The following is a 17,372-nucleotide window of genomic DNA, read 5'->3' on the forward strand; positions in this document are numbered from 1 at the left end:
GTGTAGTCTTAGTTAACTTTGTAGGTAATTAAAATGTCCAGGTGTAAAAAAGGAGCTGAGTGCCCTCAGTAGGACAGAGAGATTGGGGCTGCCAGGAGTTCACTCTGGCAAGAATAGTATGGAATATTATTGTGTTTACTGGTAGATATCCTTTTGTAAATATTGACAGTTTTCTCTAATCTTGGTAAGTTTGATTTTTGACGTACCTAATAAACACTCTTGCACTAAAGTGCTAAGCGACTCCAGCAATTTTTTTCTTTGGTCATAACCCACGTATCTAACACACGGTGGCGGCGGTGGGATGGGTAAGTCGTAAAGGAGTGCGTTTCACTCGGGGGAGTGGGATTGCAGTCCCACGTCAGGAAATTCCCTGAGGCTAAAAATGAAGCTGGTACCAGGAAAACAGCAGAGACCTCGGAGGAGGAAGAACTTCAGCCCAGGGCCAAACGCAGACCAGAAGCAGAAGGGTTTCAAGATGCACCACCTCCGAACCCTCCCTGGAAAATCTAGTCAGAGACTTTGCTCAGTAGAGGAAAGACAATACTTCTAGAAAGGAACTCCAAAGCCTGCGGAAGGGTCCCAAGATGCTTTCCTTTCAACGGGGTGACAATATTACGAACTATCTCAAACAAGAGGAAGTCTGCAGATGCTGGAAATCCGAGCAACACACAAACACAATGCTGGAGGAACAGTGGACCAGGCAGCATCTATGGAAATAAAGTTTCGGCCCAAAATGTCGACTGTACTTTTTCCATAGATGCTGCCTGGCCTGCTGAGGTCCCCCAGCATTTTGGGTGTGTTGTGAATTGTCTCGTCAGGTTGGAGAGGATGACCCAGATATGGCAATGACCAGAGGGGGAGTGGGCCTGCCAGCTAGTGCCACCACTGACGGGTTAAGCTCTCGAAGCCTATACTACAATGGATGAAGAGAGTTTCCACTATCATCCTGAGCTGAAGGAGGCGCTGCTGGCTAAATTTGATATCTCAGCAGAAACCTATCACCCATGCTTCCATTCCAGTACTCTACCACCTGGAGAGCCACCTTTTGAGATGTATCATCACCTGAGAGGTCTCCACCGCCATGGATTCGATCAGAGCAGAAGTTCAAGGAGGAGATTGGTGAGGCCATTGTTCTGGAGCAACTGCTGTGGATTCTTCCTTCAGACACCAGAAAGTGGGTCCAAGAGCATAAGCCAGCGGATGGGCTCTTGCCTTGCAGTACCTCAATTCCCACGAGGGGGCGCCATCACAGTCATCATTCTGAAGCAACAGAGACTCTAATGCTTCAAGGAACTCTCAGGGTAACTGCGGAATTGGGGAGTGGGAGAAATGAGGGCACAGAACCTTCGGTAGTTTCTTCTAAATCTTTTATTTGCTACCATTGTCAGCAGCCATGTCATTAGTCCTCTGTGTGTGTCCTTTCAAGAGGGCCAAATAGTCAGGTATGTGCTCGGTCGCAAGAGAGGGGGAACGTGATGATGATGATAATGACTGTATGATGATAGTGTGAGTATGGTCACGGAAAACAAACAGAATGTGAGGAGAAAGAGCCCATGTTTATAATAGTCAGTCAATGGAAAACCTGTTCGAGCTCTTTTAGATTCTGGCAGCTCACTGTCATTTAGTAAGAAAAGTTTTACCTCTGTCTTTGGTGTAGGCTCCAGTCACCAAACACCAATCTAATGTGTCTCACTACTGAGCTGAATGACCACAAGCATCTGATGAAAGTGGGGGTGCTGAATAAACTGCCCATTGACATGATTCTGGGGGGAGACTTGTCTGTGTTACGTGACTTCCTGAGGAAGGGAAATAGCCACTCACATCCAGGAGTAGACAGTGCTGTTTGTTACTTAGGCATGGCTGGTGCTAAAAGCAAAGCGATGGCCGGTTACAATCTCTGCCTGACTTGGATACTAGTCTGTGCAAGATAGGAGCCAAAAGACCTAGAAAGTCATGCTGGCAAAGGCGCCTTGAGAAATATACTGGTTCTCCTACCTCTGTTGATATTTGTACAGATGAAGTACCCATTTGATGTTGGCTCGTAAGGGGTCATGGTGGCCTGGGAAGGTTGACCTCTCCTGTCTCAATGGCTGCCAACCGTGGAGCTGCAAAGGGCACTTGCTGACCTTCTACAGCTGTTCCGGCAGAGACCACGACTGACGAAGGTCCTAAAACATTCCTTCAGGATCAGAGATGACTGGAGGTCAGTATGCAACACTGCTACAGAGCACCAGAGCAACTTGAGGGGCCCCTGAAAGATGAGGTTCAGACTATGCTGGAGCTGGAAGTCATCAAGTCTTCAACTAGTGAGTGGAGCAGTCCCCAAGAAGGATGGCACCTTGAGATTATGCATTGCTTTCTGGAAGTTGAATGCTGTTTCTATTTTTGATGCTTATTCTATGCCCTGTCGTGATGACCTACTAGAAAGGATTGGTAAAGGCTACTGGCAGCTTTCCCTGGATGACCAGTGCCTTCCACACACTCCTGGGTCTGTTTCAGTTCACCATGATGTCCTCTGGTCTTCCTGGCGCAGTGCGGATAACTTCACTGAGCTGATTCCACAGCCCATGGACTCACTTTCAAATACTCTACAACTCAATACTGTTTATTATTTATGATTATTATTTGTTTCTTGTTCGCCTTTGTAGTTTGTTTTCATTTGCGGATTGGCTATTTATCCCTCGGTCATTTTTCAATGATTCTATTCCGCTTCTTTAGATCTACTGTGAATGCCCACAAGAAAAAAATGAATTTCAGGTAGAATACATACTTTAATAATAAACTTACTTTGAACTTAATAGTTTCCAGGATTATCCCAAGTTCCTGTCGTAGATGTGTACCTTCCCTCCCCTACCTGGCTCAGGTGTGTACCCTCCCTGGCTCAGGTGTGCACTTCCCTCCCCTACCTTGCTCAGGTGTGTACCCCTGCTCCTCTACCTGGCTCAGGTGTGTACCCTCCCTCCCCTAGCTGGCTCAGGTGTGTACTCCCCTCCCCTACCTGGCTCAGGTGTATACCCTCCCTCCCCTACCTGGCTCAGGTGCGTACTCCCCTCCCCTAGCTTGCTCAGGTGTGTACCCCTGCTCCTCTACCTGGCTCAGGTGTGTACCCTCTCTCCCCTAGCTGGCTCAGGTGTGTATTCCCCTGCCCTATTTGATTTCTCTCACCACTATCCCCTCCTGTCAGATCCCACTATCTGCACTCCTTCATTGTCTCCACCAATCACCTCCCAGCATCTAGCTCCAATCTCCCCACCCCCAGTCGGCACCTTCTGCCCACCAGCCGCTATATTTCAAACTGGCTACACCCTTCCCTTCTATACTCTATCCAGATGGTGGGTCTCTATCTGAGGTTGGAGGGCTGTGTATGCATGTGGGTGCTGACTTGAGTTTCTTCATCAGCCCGTTTTGCTTCAGATTCCAGCAGCCGCAGTATTTCATGTCTCCATCACCACCACCCTCTGCATCCACGGGGTTTATTGGCTTTGACTTTCACCATCCAACATACTGCAGGTTACATAACAGTTTAGCCCTTCCTCTGACCTCCCCATTCACTCTTTGCCCCTTCCCTCAACTTGCCATCCGACTTTAGTGGCCCTTTCTTCTCCGCTGCCCTCTCGTATTTCCCCACTCACTCACCCATGTCCTAACTCTTCTATTTTCAGTAGGAACTTCATGTCAAAGAATAACTAGTTCAGCTCCACCATGGATTTCCCTTCACCTCAGCTTACAGTTCACTTTTGCTGAAACGTAACTTCGTAAAACTGACCTTACTCTGGATGTAGAAACCCAGACACACATCTCCCGAGTCAAATATTTTGCTCTCATGAGAAAAAATAAGACATCCACAGCCACAAAAATAATTTAATGTTTTCTTTAAGTTGGACTGAACAAGAACATGCAGTACTTCATTTGAAACAGCCAGCCTCGGGATACATGCAGTGAAAGGGTGAATGATTTGGTGAAGGACAGACCATTAATGAGTGGTTTTGCTGAATCAGTTTAAATCATGACAGTCCCTCAGTTTTCCACTTTGTAACAGCACACGGGACAGCCAACTTCACAGGCTGGACAAAAGGAGTTTTCACTCTAGTGTCACTGCCTGTCCTCACCCCATCACCCTGCACTCTCTCTCCTGTAGGACGTCTGCCAGCTCCCTACTGAATGGTGTGAACGAACCTGCCTCCACATGCCATTCCAGACCCAGTGGCTGCTTCAAATAAATCCTATACTGCCCATATCTTACATGATTTCAGATTCCCTCACAACCTCCTCTGGTCCAAGGCAAACAACCCCAGCTTCTCTAGTTTGTCTACAGAACTGAAGTCTCCCTTCCCCAGAGGTCTGGATTGAAGCTCGAAAGTTGATTGTTTGCCTGGATCGAGGCTTAAAGGTTGACCGGAATTCATGTTGAGGCACAATAGTTGGAGCCCCAAGTCTGTGAATGTTGGAGGACGATGAGGAGTGAGAGTGTGAGAGTGTGTGAGTGAGTGAGAGTGTGAGAGTGTGTGTGTGTGAGAGTGTGCAAGTATTGCGAGAGTATGTGAGTGTGTGAGAGTGAGAGTGTGTGAGTGTGAGAGTGTGTGTGAGAGTGAGTGTGAGAGTGTGCAAGTATTGCGAGAGTATGTGAGTGTGTGAGAGTGAGTGTGTGTGTGAGTGTGAGTGTGTGTGTGAGTGTGAGAGTGAGTTTGAGTGTGAGTGTGTGTGTGTGTGTGTGTGTGAGAGAGTGAGTGTGTGAGAGTGTGAGAGAGGGAAGAGAGAGGGGGAGGGAGGGGGAGGGTAAGGAGGGGAGGAAAAGGCTTGTTTGATGTCGTTGCTTGGTATATTCTGTTTGGATGTGTTCTCTGTTCTGCCGAGCATTGTGATCGTGTTAATGTTGGTGCTGGAATGTGTGGTGACCTTTGTGAGCTGCCCCCAGCAATTTTGTTGTCAACACATTTTACTGCATTTTGATGTACGTGTGACAAATAAATGAGAATCTGAATCAAAATCCTTTTGGGGAATCCCCTCTGCACCCTCTTCAAAACCACATCTTTCCTAATGAGTGGCACGGGCAGTGTCGGGCTTCATTGTGACTCTGTTTATACAGACTTTTGTGACTCTCCTCAGCTGCCCTACCACCTTTCCATGAGCTGTGCACTTGTACCCACCATCCATTCCTGTGCATACCCGTCTCAACTTTCTCAAACTCCTAAAGTTGCATCAAACTTCCAACAAAATACACTGAATGTCTGAACAACCCAAGTTCTTGAGTTAGAAAAGCTGAAAATACAAAGTTCTCCTCTCAAACATCTGGATTAAAACTATCCGATAGACTAGTCAAAGACAGACCTTGACGTTGACTACACACCGGCTCCCTGGTAGAACGGCCCATGCTGGAGGGGTAGTGTGTGAAATGGATGGACTGTGGACCAAATAAAATTCAGTGGCTCACTGCCTCTCAGACCCACTCTGCGCTGAACAGTACTCTGACGCAGTAGGGAGAGAGTCCTGTGTGCTAGCTGCACTGTGTCATGGGCATCTGTCATGTTCCATAGCTGTCATTGACGAATTTGTGGGGGAGGGTGACAGGCAGTGCTGTTGGGCAGAAGGGCTGAGATTAGGGTGAGGTTTGAAAGCAAGGGTGAGAATTTCACTGCCAAGGTGCTACCTGTCTGTTGTCAATCAGGAGCTCTGTGTGAGATTACCAAGAGCAGGAGGAGGGCAGAACCACCAGGAATCTGATGTGCAAGTGTGTCTCACCGCTAGAGGGAGAACAATAAAAACAGCCTGGTGAAGACTGGAGTGTGAAATGATGATGGAATAAATATAACAACAGTGGTGTTTAGCAACCTCAAATTTTAAAAATCCATCATCCCCAAGTAAAGTACATGCTAGGAAATGAAAGCAAACAGTGGCAGAGGACACAGCACAGACACTAAGCACGTCTGGCCCCAGGGGTGGGGGTCGTAGGCCTGAGTAACTGTGGCCACTCAGCCCAACACCGTGACAGTAGAAATGATCACATGATCGCAACATGAATGTTGAAGTGGGGGGGGGGGGAGTAGTTGATGAGAGTAGCATCTGATCTCTTCATCGGCTTCAGTAAAGCTTAAGACAAGGTCCCAGGTAGCAAACTGGTCATCAGGTAGAAGACTGGAGAAGAATGAGGCCTCTCTGTCTATTGATTCTGCTCTGCTATTCCATCATGGCTGATAGATAATCCCTCTCAACCCCATTCTCCCCGTAACCTTTGTCGCCCTGACTAATCAAGAACCTATCAACCTCTACTCTAAATATACCAATGACTTGGCCTCCACAGCTGTCCATAAGCAATGGATTCCACAGATTCACTACCCTCTGGATAAAGAAATTCCTTCTCATCTATGTCCTAAATGGATGTACCTTGATTCTGAGGCTGTGTCCTCTCGTCCTAGACTCACCCACTATAGGAAACATCCTCTCCACAAACACTGTGTCTGGGCCTTTCAATATTAGATAGGCTTCAATGAGATTCCCCCTCGTTCTTCTAAACTCCAGAACCATCAAATGCTCTTCATGCATTAACCATTTCATTCCCAGAATCAGTGAACCTCCTCTGGACCCTCTCCAATGCTAACACATCTTTTCTTTGATAAGGGACCAAAAACTGATCACAGTACTCCAAGTGTGGTTTGACCAATGCCTTATAAAGCCTCAGCATCACATCCTTGCTTTTATATTCTAGTTCTCTCAAAAATGAATGCAGTTTCTGCAGATTTTCTCGTGTTTGTGATTGGATTTCCAGCATCTGTTGATTTTCTCTTGTTTGTGATAGGCTAACGTTGCATTTGTCTTCCTCACAACCAGCTCAACCTGCAAGTTAACCTTTAGGGAAGCCTGCACAAGGACTCCCGAGTGCTTTCTCAACATAACCTGCCCCTCCACCTATCTTTGTATTGTCTGCAAACTTGGCCACAAAGCCATCAATTCTGTCACCCAAATCATTGACATATAACGTGAATAGAAGCTGTCTCAATACTGACCCCTGTGAAACACTAGTCGTCTCTAGCAGCCAACCAGAATAGGCCCCTATTATTCCGACTCTTTGCCTCCTGCTAAACAACATAATTCTCGAGAAAATGGCTGACTGGATGCAAAGCTGGAATCAAAGGGTTCTACTGAACAGTTCAGAAAGGATGCAGAGATCCGCAGGAGAATGTGGAGAAGATGCTGGTGTCATGGGATGTATAAGGATTGGTAAATCCCCAGGGTCACACTAGATCTAATCCAGTTTGCTACAGGAAACAAGAAATGAGATAGCTGGGGCATTAACAAAGAATTCAGATTCAAATTCGTCTATTTATCACATGTACATTGAAACACACAGTGAAATGTGTTATTTGTGTCAATCTAAGGATGGGCTGCGGGCAGCTCACAATAGTCACCTCACCTCACATTCCAGTGCCGATATAGCAAGCCCAGTGCTCAGCAGAATAACACAAGTGGCTTCAACAGGAAACAAAGGCAACCACAGCAAAACAAGCCCTTTCCCTCACTCCCATCCCCAGACCCAGATCCAGACACCCATCCACCCACTCACACACACCCCCCTACCTGTCCCCCACCCACTCACAGACAGGCCTGACCTCAGCTACAGAACAGACCACTTTACCGCAAGCTCTGCAACTTCATTACTTAAAGAGAAGCTTCCAGAAAACAGGAGGACAACAAATGTTGTTCCTTTATTTCAGAAGAGCGGCAGGGATAGGACAGGTAACTGCAGGCTGGTGAGCCTTGCATCAGTGGTAGGGAAATGATAGGAGAAAATCCTGAAGGACAGGATTTATGCATATTTGGATGAACGGGGACTGTTGAGGGACGCTCAGCTTGGCTTAGTGAGGGGAAAATCCAGTCTCACTAATTTGAGTTTTTTTGAAGAGGTAACTGAGAAGATTATGAAAGTAGGGAGGTAGATGTTGTCTTTATGGACTTTAGTAAGGTATTTGACAAGATCCCATATGGTACGCTGGTTCAGAAGGTTAAGGAGCTGGCCAACTGGATCCAAAATTGGCTGGGTGATAGAAGCAGACATCAGTGGTAGAGGGTTGTAACTAGCGGTGTATGAAGGGATTGGTGCTGAGACCTCAGTTATTTGCCACATGTTAAAGAACTGAGTGTGAATATAGAAATCACGATTAGTCAGCAGATGACACAGTGTTGGTATAATGAAGAACAAGGAAAGTTGTCCGAAACTACAGAAGGATGCAGATCAGATGGAAAGCCAGGCAGAAAGTTAACACTGAAATCTAATCCTGAGAGTTAGATCAGGGTACAGAGTAAATAGTTGGGCACTGAAGAATTTTGATGAAGAGAGGGACCAAGTTCACATTTCACAAAGGTAACACAGGCAGATAGGGTCATGAAAAAGGGATACGGCATGCTTGTCTTCACAGAATGTAAGAGTTGGGATATTGTGTGCAGCTTTTCAAAACTCAGTTTGTACTTGTAATAAGTGTTAAGTGCAGCCCTGGTCACAGCATGACAGAAAGGATGTGATTGTGTTGGAGAGAAAGCAGAGAAGATTTGTCAAGATGTTGCAGGAATTGGAGGACTTTAGTCATGGGGAGAGATCAGATAGGCTGGGCTTGTTTTACACAGAGTGAAGGGGACTGAGGGATGACCTGATGGAAGAGCATATAATTATAAAAGGTCTAAATAGAGCAGAGGGGTATATGGGGTGTCAGAGAGGGGTAGCACCTCTGGTGGGGGAACATGTCGCGTCCTTTTCAGGGCGGTTAGTCCACCTTTGGTCCCCACCTGGCACTCAACTCTCACCTGGGGCTCCCCGTAGCTGTTTGCATGCGACAGCGGCCACACCCCGGGCAACGGCTTTGACAAGCCGGCTAAACCAGGTGAGGGTAGCCGACGGGTCTCAAACCCTCGGTGAGATAGGGAGTTGTCTATCCCAGCATGTGAAGACAGACTCCGGCGGATTGAGCGGACAAAACCAATGGAAGGTCCAACGGTCAAGAAGGCGGTCTCTGCAAGCGTCGTGGAACGTGTAGAGCAGGACAAGACACGGAAGACGTCCTGGTCATCCACTGCACCTAGTCCCATCTCCAGCCGTCTAGACTCTGTCTTGCCACTGGACCCAGATGGGAATTGGGAAGAGAGAGTGAGGCTGACGCTGCACAACTCTCCCTCACTTAAATCCAAATCACGCGCTAGTCTCGACACCATCATAATGGTGTCGAGGTCCTCATCAACGTCAACAATGGATGAACAACAAATAGAGCAGAGAGTAATAATCTTTTCCTCATGGTCAGGGTATGAATACTCTTTTCCTCATGGTTGGGGTATGAATAATCTTTTCCTCATGGTTGGGGACTTATTTGCGGAGTTGGAGATCACAGACAGCGTTGAAGACAGTTCCTTGCGGAGTTTATGCACCAATTTTAAAAAGGGAGTGGTGTCTGTCAGAGGGAGAAATTGCTTGGGTTATTAGAAAGTTAGCAAGGGCCAATAAGAAACTAGGTTTAGGCAGAGCAGCCATTGTTGGAGTGGAGCAGTGTTAGAGTGGTCAGGCTTTCTCAATAGGCTTCGGCAAGAATAGGCAGAGGCCAAGGTTGCTGGTTTTTTTTGGAGTCATCTATTTGATTGTAGAATTTAAGCTTGAGAAGTTAGAGACAATGGTATAACAAGTGTAAGCAGGATAGTAAAGCAATGAAATACTCCTCCTGTAAAATGTGGGATTACAGGATACCCAACTATTTCACTGATAGCTACATCTGCAGGTTGCACCCAACTTCATCTCCTGACTGACCAGGTCAAGGAACAGGAGCTGCAGCTGGATGCACTCAGGACCATCCGAGAGACGGAAAGATGAAACTTTTACGGAGGTGGTCATACCTAGATGGGTGACCAGCAGAGGTGAGGGGAGTAAGCACACAGTGCAGAGTTCCTCTACGGTTATCCCCCTGAGCAACAAGTACATCCCTGTGGCCCTCTCTGAGCCGTAGCAGGGAAGGGTAAAGTTGGGCAGAGGATATTGATAGGAGACTTAATAGGGGAACAGACAGTAGATTCTGTGGTTGTGAAAGAGACGCCAGGATGGTGTGTTGCCTTGCAGGTGCTAAGGTCCAGGATATTTCTATGCAACTGCAGAATATTCTTAAGGGGGAGGGTGAGTAGCCAGAGGTCGTGGTGCTCATTGGCACCAATGACATAGGTAGAAAGACTCGTGCCGAAGGGTCTCGGCCCGAAACACTGACTGTACTCTTTTCCATAGATGCTGCCCCGCCTACTCAGTTCCTCCAGCATTTTGTGTGTGTTGCTTCAGTAGAAAAGGAAGAGGTCCTGCACAGTGAGTAGAGGGAGTTAAGAAAGAGACTGAAGAACAAGACCTCTGGATTACTCCCAGTGAAATGTGCTTGTCAGGGCAAGAATAGGATGTTAGTACAGATGAACAGGTGACTGAGAAAGTGGAGTAGGAGGCAGGCTTTCAGGTTCTTAGATCATTGCAACCTTTTTTGGGACAAAGGTGACCTGTCGAAGAGGGAGGAATTGCACCTAAACTGAAGGGGAACCAATATCCTGGCCAGAAGGTTTGCTGGTACTACTCGGGAGGCTGTAAATTAGTTTGGCAGGGGGAAGGGAACCAGAGCATCAGGTCAGAAAGTGGAGGGATGGATGTCAGGGCCAGTATAAACAGGGAGGAGCAAAGTAACAGATACAATGGGACAGATAGTCTGAGTGTGCATATTTTAATGCTAGGAGTATTATGGGTAAACGTGATGAACTTAGAGCATGAATCAGTACATGGAACCATGATGTTGTTGCCATTACAGGGACTTGGCTGAGAGAGGGACAGGAACGTAATGTCCCAAGGTTTCAATGTTTTAGAAAAGATACAGAGGGAGGTAAAAGAGGTGAGGGAATTGCACTACTAATCAGAGACAGTATTACAGCGGCACTCAGAGCAGACATAATGAAGGTTCAGACACTGAGTCCGTTTGGGCAGAAGTTAGGAAGAGGAGTGGAACAATCATACTACAGACCCCTGCCACCCACCACCGGGACATTGAGGACCAGACATGCAAGCAGATTAAAGAAAGGTGTAAAAACAATAGGGTTATAGGGTTGGTGTCATGGGGGATTTTAACCTTCCTAATATAAACTGGGACCTTCTGAGCACAAGGGGTTTAGATGGGGCAGAATTTGTTAAGTACATCCAGGAGGGTTTCTTAAATCAATATGCAGATAGTCCAGTAAGAGGAGGGGCTATACTGGACCTGGACCTAGCCAGGTGACTGACATTTCAGAGGGGGAGCAGTTAGGGAACAGTGATCACAACTCCTTAAGTTTTCAGGTAGTTCTAGATGAGGATAAGTATTGAGCTTGCAGGAGACTATTAAATTGGAGCAGGGCAAATTATGAGAGCATTAGACAGGAGAGAGAGCATTAGTGAAAGTTATTTGGAAGCAGCTGTTTTGGGCAAGTCCACATCTGACATGTGGGGGGTTTTTAAAGACCAATGGCAGAGAGTACAGGACAGGTATGTTCCAGGCAGAAGGAAGGACAAGGACGGCAAGGTAAGAGAACCTTGGATGTTGAGAGAGGTGATGAATTTTGTAAAGAAGAAAAAGGATAAGAATGAAAGTCAGACGAAGCACACGAGGAATATAAAGAAGCCAGAAAAGAATCTAAGGAAGCAAATTAGGAAAGCCAGGAGGGGCCATGAAAAGTCCCTGGCAAGTAGGATTAAGGTGAATCCCAAGGCATTCTATACATACATCAATAGCAGGAGGATAACTAGGGAGAGGGTAGGATCACTCAAGGATAAAGGATAAATTTGCTTGAATGCAGAGGATGTGGGTGAGGTTCTTAATGAATACGTTACATCAGTATGTACCAAGGAGAAGGACGGGGCGGAAAGGGAGTCAGTGCCGCGTGCATTAATATGCTGGGGCATTTTGAAGTAAAGGAGGAGGTCGTGCTGGGTCTCTTAAAGGGCATTAATGTGGATACATCCCCAAGGGCCTGATGACATATCCCCAGTTTATTGAGAGAGGCAAGTGAAGAGATTGCTGGGGTCTTGGACAACATCTTCGTGTCTTCTCCAGCCACAGGTTTCCTCTATTACTCAAGGCATTGAATTCAAAACTAAGCAAGTTGTGCTGCAGCTCTAGTTAGGCCACATTGGGAGTATTGCATACAGCTCTGGTCATCCCATTATAGGAAGGCTATCGAGTTGACCAGGATTAGAGGGCACATGTTAAAAGAAGAGGGTGGACAAACCTGGTTGTTTTCTCTGGGGTGGGGCAGGAAAGGCTGAAGGAGATCTGATAGACGTTTATAAGATAATCAGAGGCATTGACAGAGTAGACAGATACTATCTTTTTCCCAGTGTCTAATACCAGAGGGCTTTGACTTAAGGTGAGAGGGGGTAATTTCAAAGGAGATATGAGGTGCGTGTTCTTTTACACAGAAAGGTGCGAGTGCCCGGAGTGCGCTGCGCAGGATGGTGGTTGGTGACAGAGGCAGAAACATTAGGGACATTTAGATAGGTGCGTGAATGTGAGGAAAATGGAGGGATGTGGACATTGTGTGGGCAGAAGAGATTAGTTTAGTTCTCCATTTGATTACTGATTTCATTAGTCCAGCACAATATTGTGGGCCGAAGGGCTTTGTTCACTGGAAGGATTGTCTTTGAAGATTCACAGGGAAGACTCAGTGGGAGGTGTGGCTTCCATCTGCCTGACGTTGATGGAGGAAGTCACAGGTTTGGTAAAGTTCTCAGATTAGCCCGCGTAAGTAACTACAGTGCATTTTGTAGATGATGCACGCTGCTGCCACTGCACTGGTGATGGAGGCAGTGAGCATTTAGGGTGGTTGATGATGTGTCAAACAAGCAGGCAGCTTTGTGGATCTCCTAGAGAGTTGTTGCTACTGTACTGAGCCAGGCAAGATACCCACCTCTGACCGGTTCATGAAGCCAGAGTATTTATGTGGCTAATGGCAAGCTCCAAGATGCTGATGGTAGGGAACTTGTGATAATAATGGTGGACAGACTTGCCCTTGTTGTATATGGTTAGTGCTGGTCACTTTGTTTGATGTAATTGTTGCTTGACCTGGCTGGTGGTGTAGTGGCAACAGCGCCGGACTTCAGGATGAAAGGTCCCGAGTTTGAATCCAGCCGGCTCCCCTGCACGCTTTCCATCCGTGCTGGGTTACGAGCTGGTGATCTTTGGAAACTCACCCGGCAGAAGGCAATGTAACTTGCCTCGTACGCGGTTCCCCACTACGTCAGTGAGGCGTGGAGGGGAATCGTCCGCTAACCGGAGAAACTCTGGAGGTGACGTACCTTTCGTTTGTTTAAATTGTTGCTCACCAATTAACAGCCATGTCTGAATGTTTTCTCATTTTCACTGTGTGCTAGCAGCTTCTTCAGCTGAGCGGGTGTATGTGGATGAACATAACCCAGCCCCCAACAGCAACACTCCGTCTGGGTAGCCTCCAACCTGATGGCATGAATATCGATTTCTCGAACTTCCAGTACTTACCTCCCCTTCATCACTCCCCATTCCCATTTCCCTCTCTCACCTTAACTTCTTCCCTGCCCATCACTTCCCTCTGGTCCTCCTTTCCCTTCCCTTCTTCCATGGCCTTCTGTCCTCTCCCATTAGACTGCCCTTTACCTCTTTCAGCAATCAACTTCCCTGCTCTTTACTTCACCCCTCCCCTCTCCTGGTTTCACCTATCACCTACTACCTTGTACTTCTTCCTCACCTCCCCTCCCCTTCCTACTCTGACCGCACCTCTTTCGCCGGTCCTGAGGAAGGGTATTGTTCCGAAACGTCGACTCTTTACTCTTTTCCGCAGATGCTGCCTGGCCTGCTGAGTTCCTGCAGCATTTTGTGTGTGTTTCTATTAATGATACAGGGAAACCGCTGAAGAAAGCTGCGCACCAACCATCTTCTGCAGTGACATTCTGGAGCTGAAAACCACAAGTACCTTCCTCTGTGCTCCGATCTCTGATGCCAATTAACCTCAGTTTACCAGTGCATCTTGGAAAAATGCACTTGGACCATGTTTGGACTGAGGCTAGGATAGGTTCTGGACCAGAATGGCATCTGGAGCGAAGTGTCAATGAATCACACTGTTGATGACACAATCCAAAGTGCCGACTGATTGGGCAGTGGAATGGATTTATCCTTTGGTGAGAGGACAGCACTGTCTTATTTCCCACATTGTCAGGTAGATGGGAGTGTTGCAGCTGTACTGGAACAGCCTGTCTACAGCACACATACTTGTGGATCATCGTCTTCATTACAACAGGAGGAACATTAGCCTTCCCCACAACCAGTCAGCTGATCACGTGGAGTGAGTAGAATTGCCTGGAGTCTGGGGTGTGTGACGCTATGATCTTAGCAGGAAGCCAGACTGAAATGCTTACATGGAACTTCTGGCAGAACTTGGTGACAATACTTGTGCCTTTTCTTCACCATTCACTTGTTGAAGGTGAGGACGTTCTTCGAGCCTCCTCCTCCTGTTAGCTGTTTAATAATTCTTCATTCACACCTGGCTTCGGACTAATCTGTTCACATCTCTCAGCTTTGTCTACACTTCAGGACAGCAGAACCTTCTCTGAATGGTTCCCTGCAGCTAAGGAGGCGGAGGGAGACTCTGGAGTGCACAGTTGTGAGGGGTGTGGATGGAATTTCCTTTGGATGGGAGGTCTATGTAGGGGACATGGATTTAAGGTGATGTGTTGAAGATGGAAAGAGAACTGTGCTGGTATTGGACCTCTGTTGGTGAGGAGAGGAAACAAACCCCGTTGAAATCTTGAGGCTGTGGAGGAAACACTGACAAGTGGGATTTGATCGGACTGCAGTGCATCAGCCAGTGTGGATGTGAAGGGGTCGTTCCCTTCCCTATAAACAAAGGTTTCCCCATCTCCATTGGCTTGTGTCCCGTGCGATGATGCAAGTGCATAAGGGGCCAGGACCAGAGGTCACTGGAGATCAGGGTGAGGGTTGGGGGCCAGTGTAAGGAGTCAGAGTGGGGGTGGGGGTGAGGGTGATGGGTCGGGGCCACTGTGAGGGTAAGGGTGGGCGCCCGGGTGATTAGTCAGGGCCAGAGTAATGGTGATATGTCAGGGACAGGGTTTGAATGAGTGGCAGAGGTCAGGATGAAAAGGATGAATGAGTAGGTCTGTTCAGAGAAAAGGTGTTGAATCTGAAGCCAATGAGAAGGAACAGGGTGGGGTTTGGACACTCTGCACCAGACTGATGACAGGTAAATCAGACTGAGACCAAACATCGTCAACTTCCACAAAACTGCAGAATGATCGGGGTCTGAATGAGCAATGGCTTTGCAGAGTTTTAAATTAGCAATTCACATTCGTAAAGTGACACTTTCACCACACACCTTGAACACAGAGGACGGAAGCAGACAGCAGTGTCGGGATCTGTGCCAGAGAACACAGCACACGTGAGCGTGGCTAATGACCGGAGAGTGACGGCTCGTCCCGGCTATGCGGTGGCTTCACTCAGGGAGAACAGGAAGGCTTTGGGGGAATTCTCAAACAAAGCTGCTCGGTTCTGTTGCAAACCTTTCTTCACCCAATGTCCGTACACCTTGAAAGCACAGCCATCGATGATTTTACGAACTCCTTTAAAAGCGTAGGGGTCGCGGATGAGCACATGTTTGTTGAGAGGCTTAGCCCGCCGATACTTGTAGTAAATACGGACTGAGGCCAGAACTGTCCAGATGATTGTCTGAAGAGCAGGAACAGGAACAGGGTTAGTCACGAGCAAAGGGCTGTGAAACCCTTCACACAACACCACCTCCCCCGGTACCACCAGTCCCCGATCTCCACAACCAGCTCCAGCCCCTCCACACTCCATCTCCCCGTTCCCCACACCCCACTCAACCCCTCCACACTCCACCTCCCCGTTCCCCACCCCTCGAGCCCTCCACACTCCACCTCCCCATTCCCCACCCCTCGAACCCTCCACACTCCACCTCCCCACACTCAACCCCTCCACACTCCATCTCCCCATTCCCCACCCCTCGAACCCTCCACACTCCACCTTCCCATTCCCCACACCCCATTCAACCCCTCCACACTCCACCTCCCCATTCCCCACCCCTCGAACCCTCCACACTCCACCTCCCCATTCCCCACACCCCACTCAACCCCTCCACACTCCACCTCCCCATTCCCCACCCCTCGAACCCTCCACACTCCACCTCCCCATTCCCCACCCCTCGACCTCTCCACACTCCACCTCCCCATTCCCCACCCCTCGACCTCTGCACACTCCACCTCCCCATTCCCCACACCCCACTCGACCCCTCCACACTCCACCTCCGCATTCCCCACCCCTTGACCTCTCCACACTCCACCTCCCCATTCTCCACCCCTCGACCCCTCCACACTCCACCTCCCCATTCCCCACCCCTCGACCCCTCCAAACTCCACCTCCCCATACCCCAGCCCTCGAACCCTCCACACTCCACCTCCCCATTCCCCACCTCTCCACCTCTCCACACTCCACCTCCCCATTCCCCACCCCTCGACCCCTCCACACTTCACCTCCCCATTCCCCACCCCTCGATCCCTCCACACTCCACCTCCCCATTCTCCACCCCTAGACCTCTCCACACTCCACCTCCCCATTCCGCACACCCCACTCAACCCCTCCACACTCCACCTCCCCATTCCCCACCCCTAGACCTCTCCACACTCCACGTTCCTATTCCCCACCCCTCGGCCCCTCCACACTCCACCTCCCCATTCCCCACCCCTCGACCCCTCCATACTCCACCTCCCCATTCCCCACACCCCACTCAACCCCTCCACACTCCACCTCCCCATTCCCCACCCCTCGGCCCCTCCATACTCCACCTCCCCATTCCCCACCCCTCGACCCCTCCATAATCCACCTCCCCATTCCCCACCCCTCGACCCCTCCATACTCCACTTCCCCATTCCCCACACCCCACTCAACCCCTCCACACTCCACCTCCCTATTCCCCACCCCTCGGCCCCTCCACACTCCACCTCCCCATTCCCCACCCCTCGACCCCTCCAAACTCCACCTCCCCATTCCCCACCCCTTGAACCCTCCACACTCCACCTCCCCATTCCCCACACCACACTCAACCCCTCCACACTCCACCTCCCCATTCCCCACCCCTCGACCCCTCCACACTCCACCTCCCCATTCCCCACACCTCGACCCCTCCACACTCCACCTCCCCATTCCCCACCCCTCGACTCCTCCACACTCCACCTCCCCATTCCCCACCCCTCGACCCCTCCACACTCCACCTCCCCATTCCCCACCCCTCGACCCCTCCATACTCCACCTCCCCATTCCGCACACCCCACTCAACCCCTCCACACT

General features: G+C 49.0%; 1 protein-coding gene across 2 annotated transcripts in view; it reads right to left on the reverse strand.

Moving 5' to 3' along the window:
* Window positions 1-4,611: 4,611 nt before the first annotated feature.
* LOC134336912 (phosphorylase b kinase gamma catalytic chain, skeletal muscle/heart isoform-like) overlaps window positions 4,612-17,372 on the reverse strand; it is an 88,368-nt gene continuing 75,607 nt past the window's right edge. For both annotated transcript variants that reach the window (XM_063031548.1, XM_063031549.1), the window contains exon 10: window positions 4,612-15,737. In XM_063031548.1, coding sequence (XP_062887618.1) covers window positions 15,492-15,737 — 246 coding nt within the window. In that variant the 3' untranslated portion in view covers window positions 4,612-15,491. The remainder of the gene's footprint in view (window positions 15,738-17,372) is intronic.

Source organism: Mobula hypostoma, chromosome 23 (genome assembly GCF_963921235.1).
Source record: "Mobula hypostoma chromosome 23, sMobHyp1.1, whole genome shotgun sequence".
In the NCBI taxonomy this organism is placed as follows: domain Eukaryota; kingdom Metazoa; phylum Chordata; class Chondrichthyes; order Myliobatiformes; family Myliobatidae; genus Mobula; species Mobula hypostoma.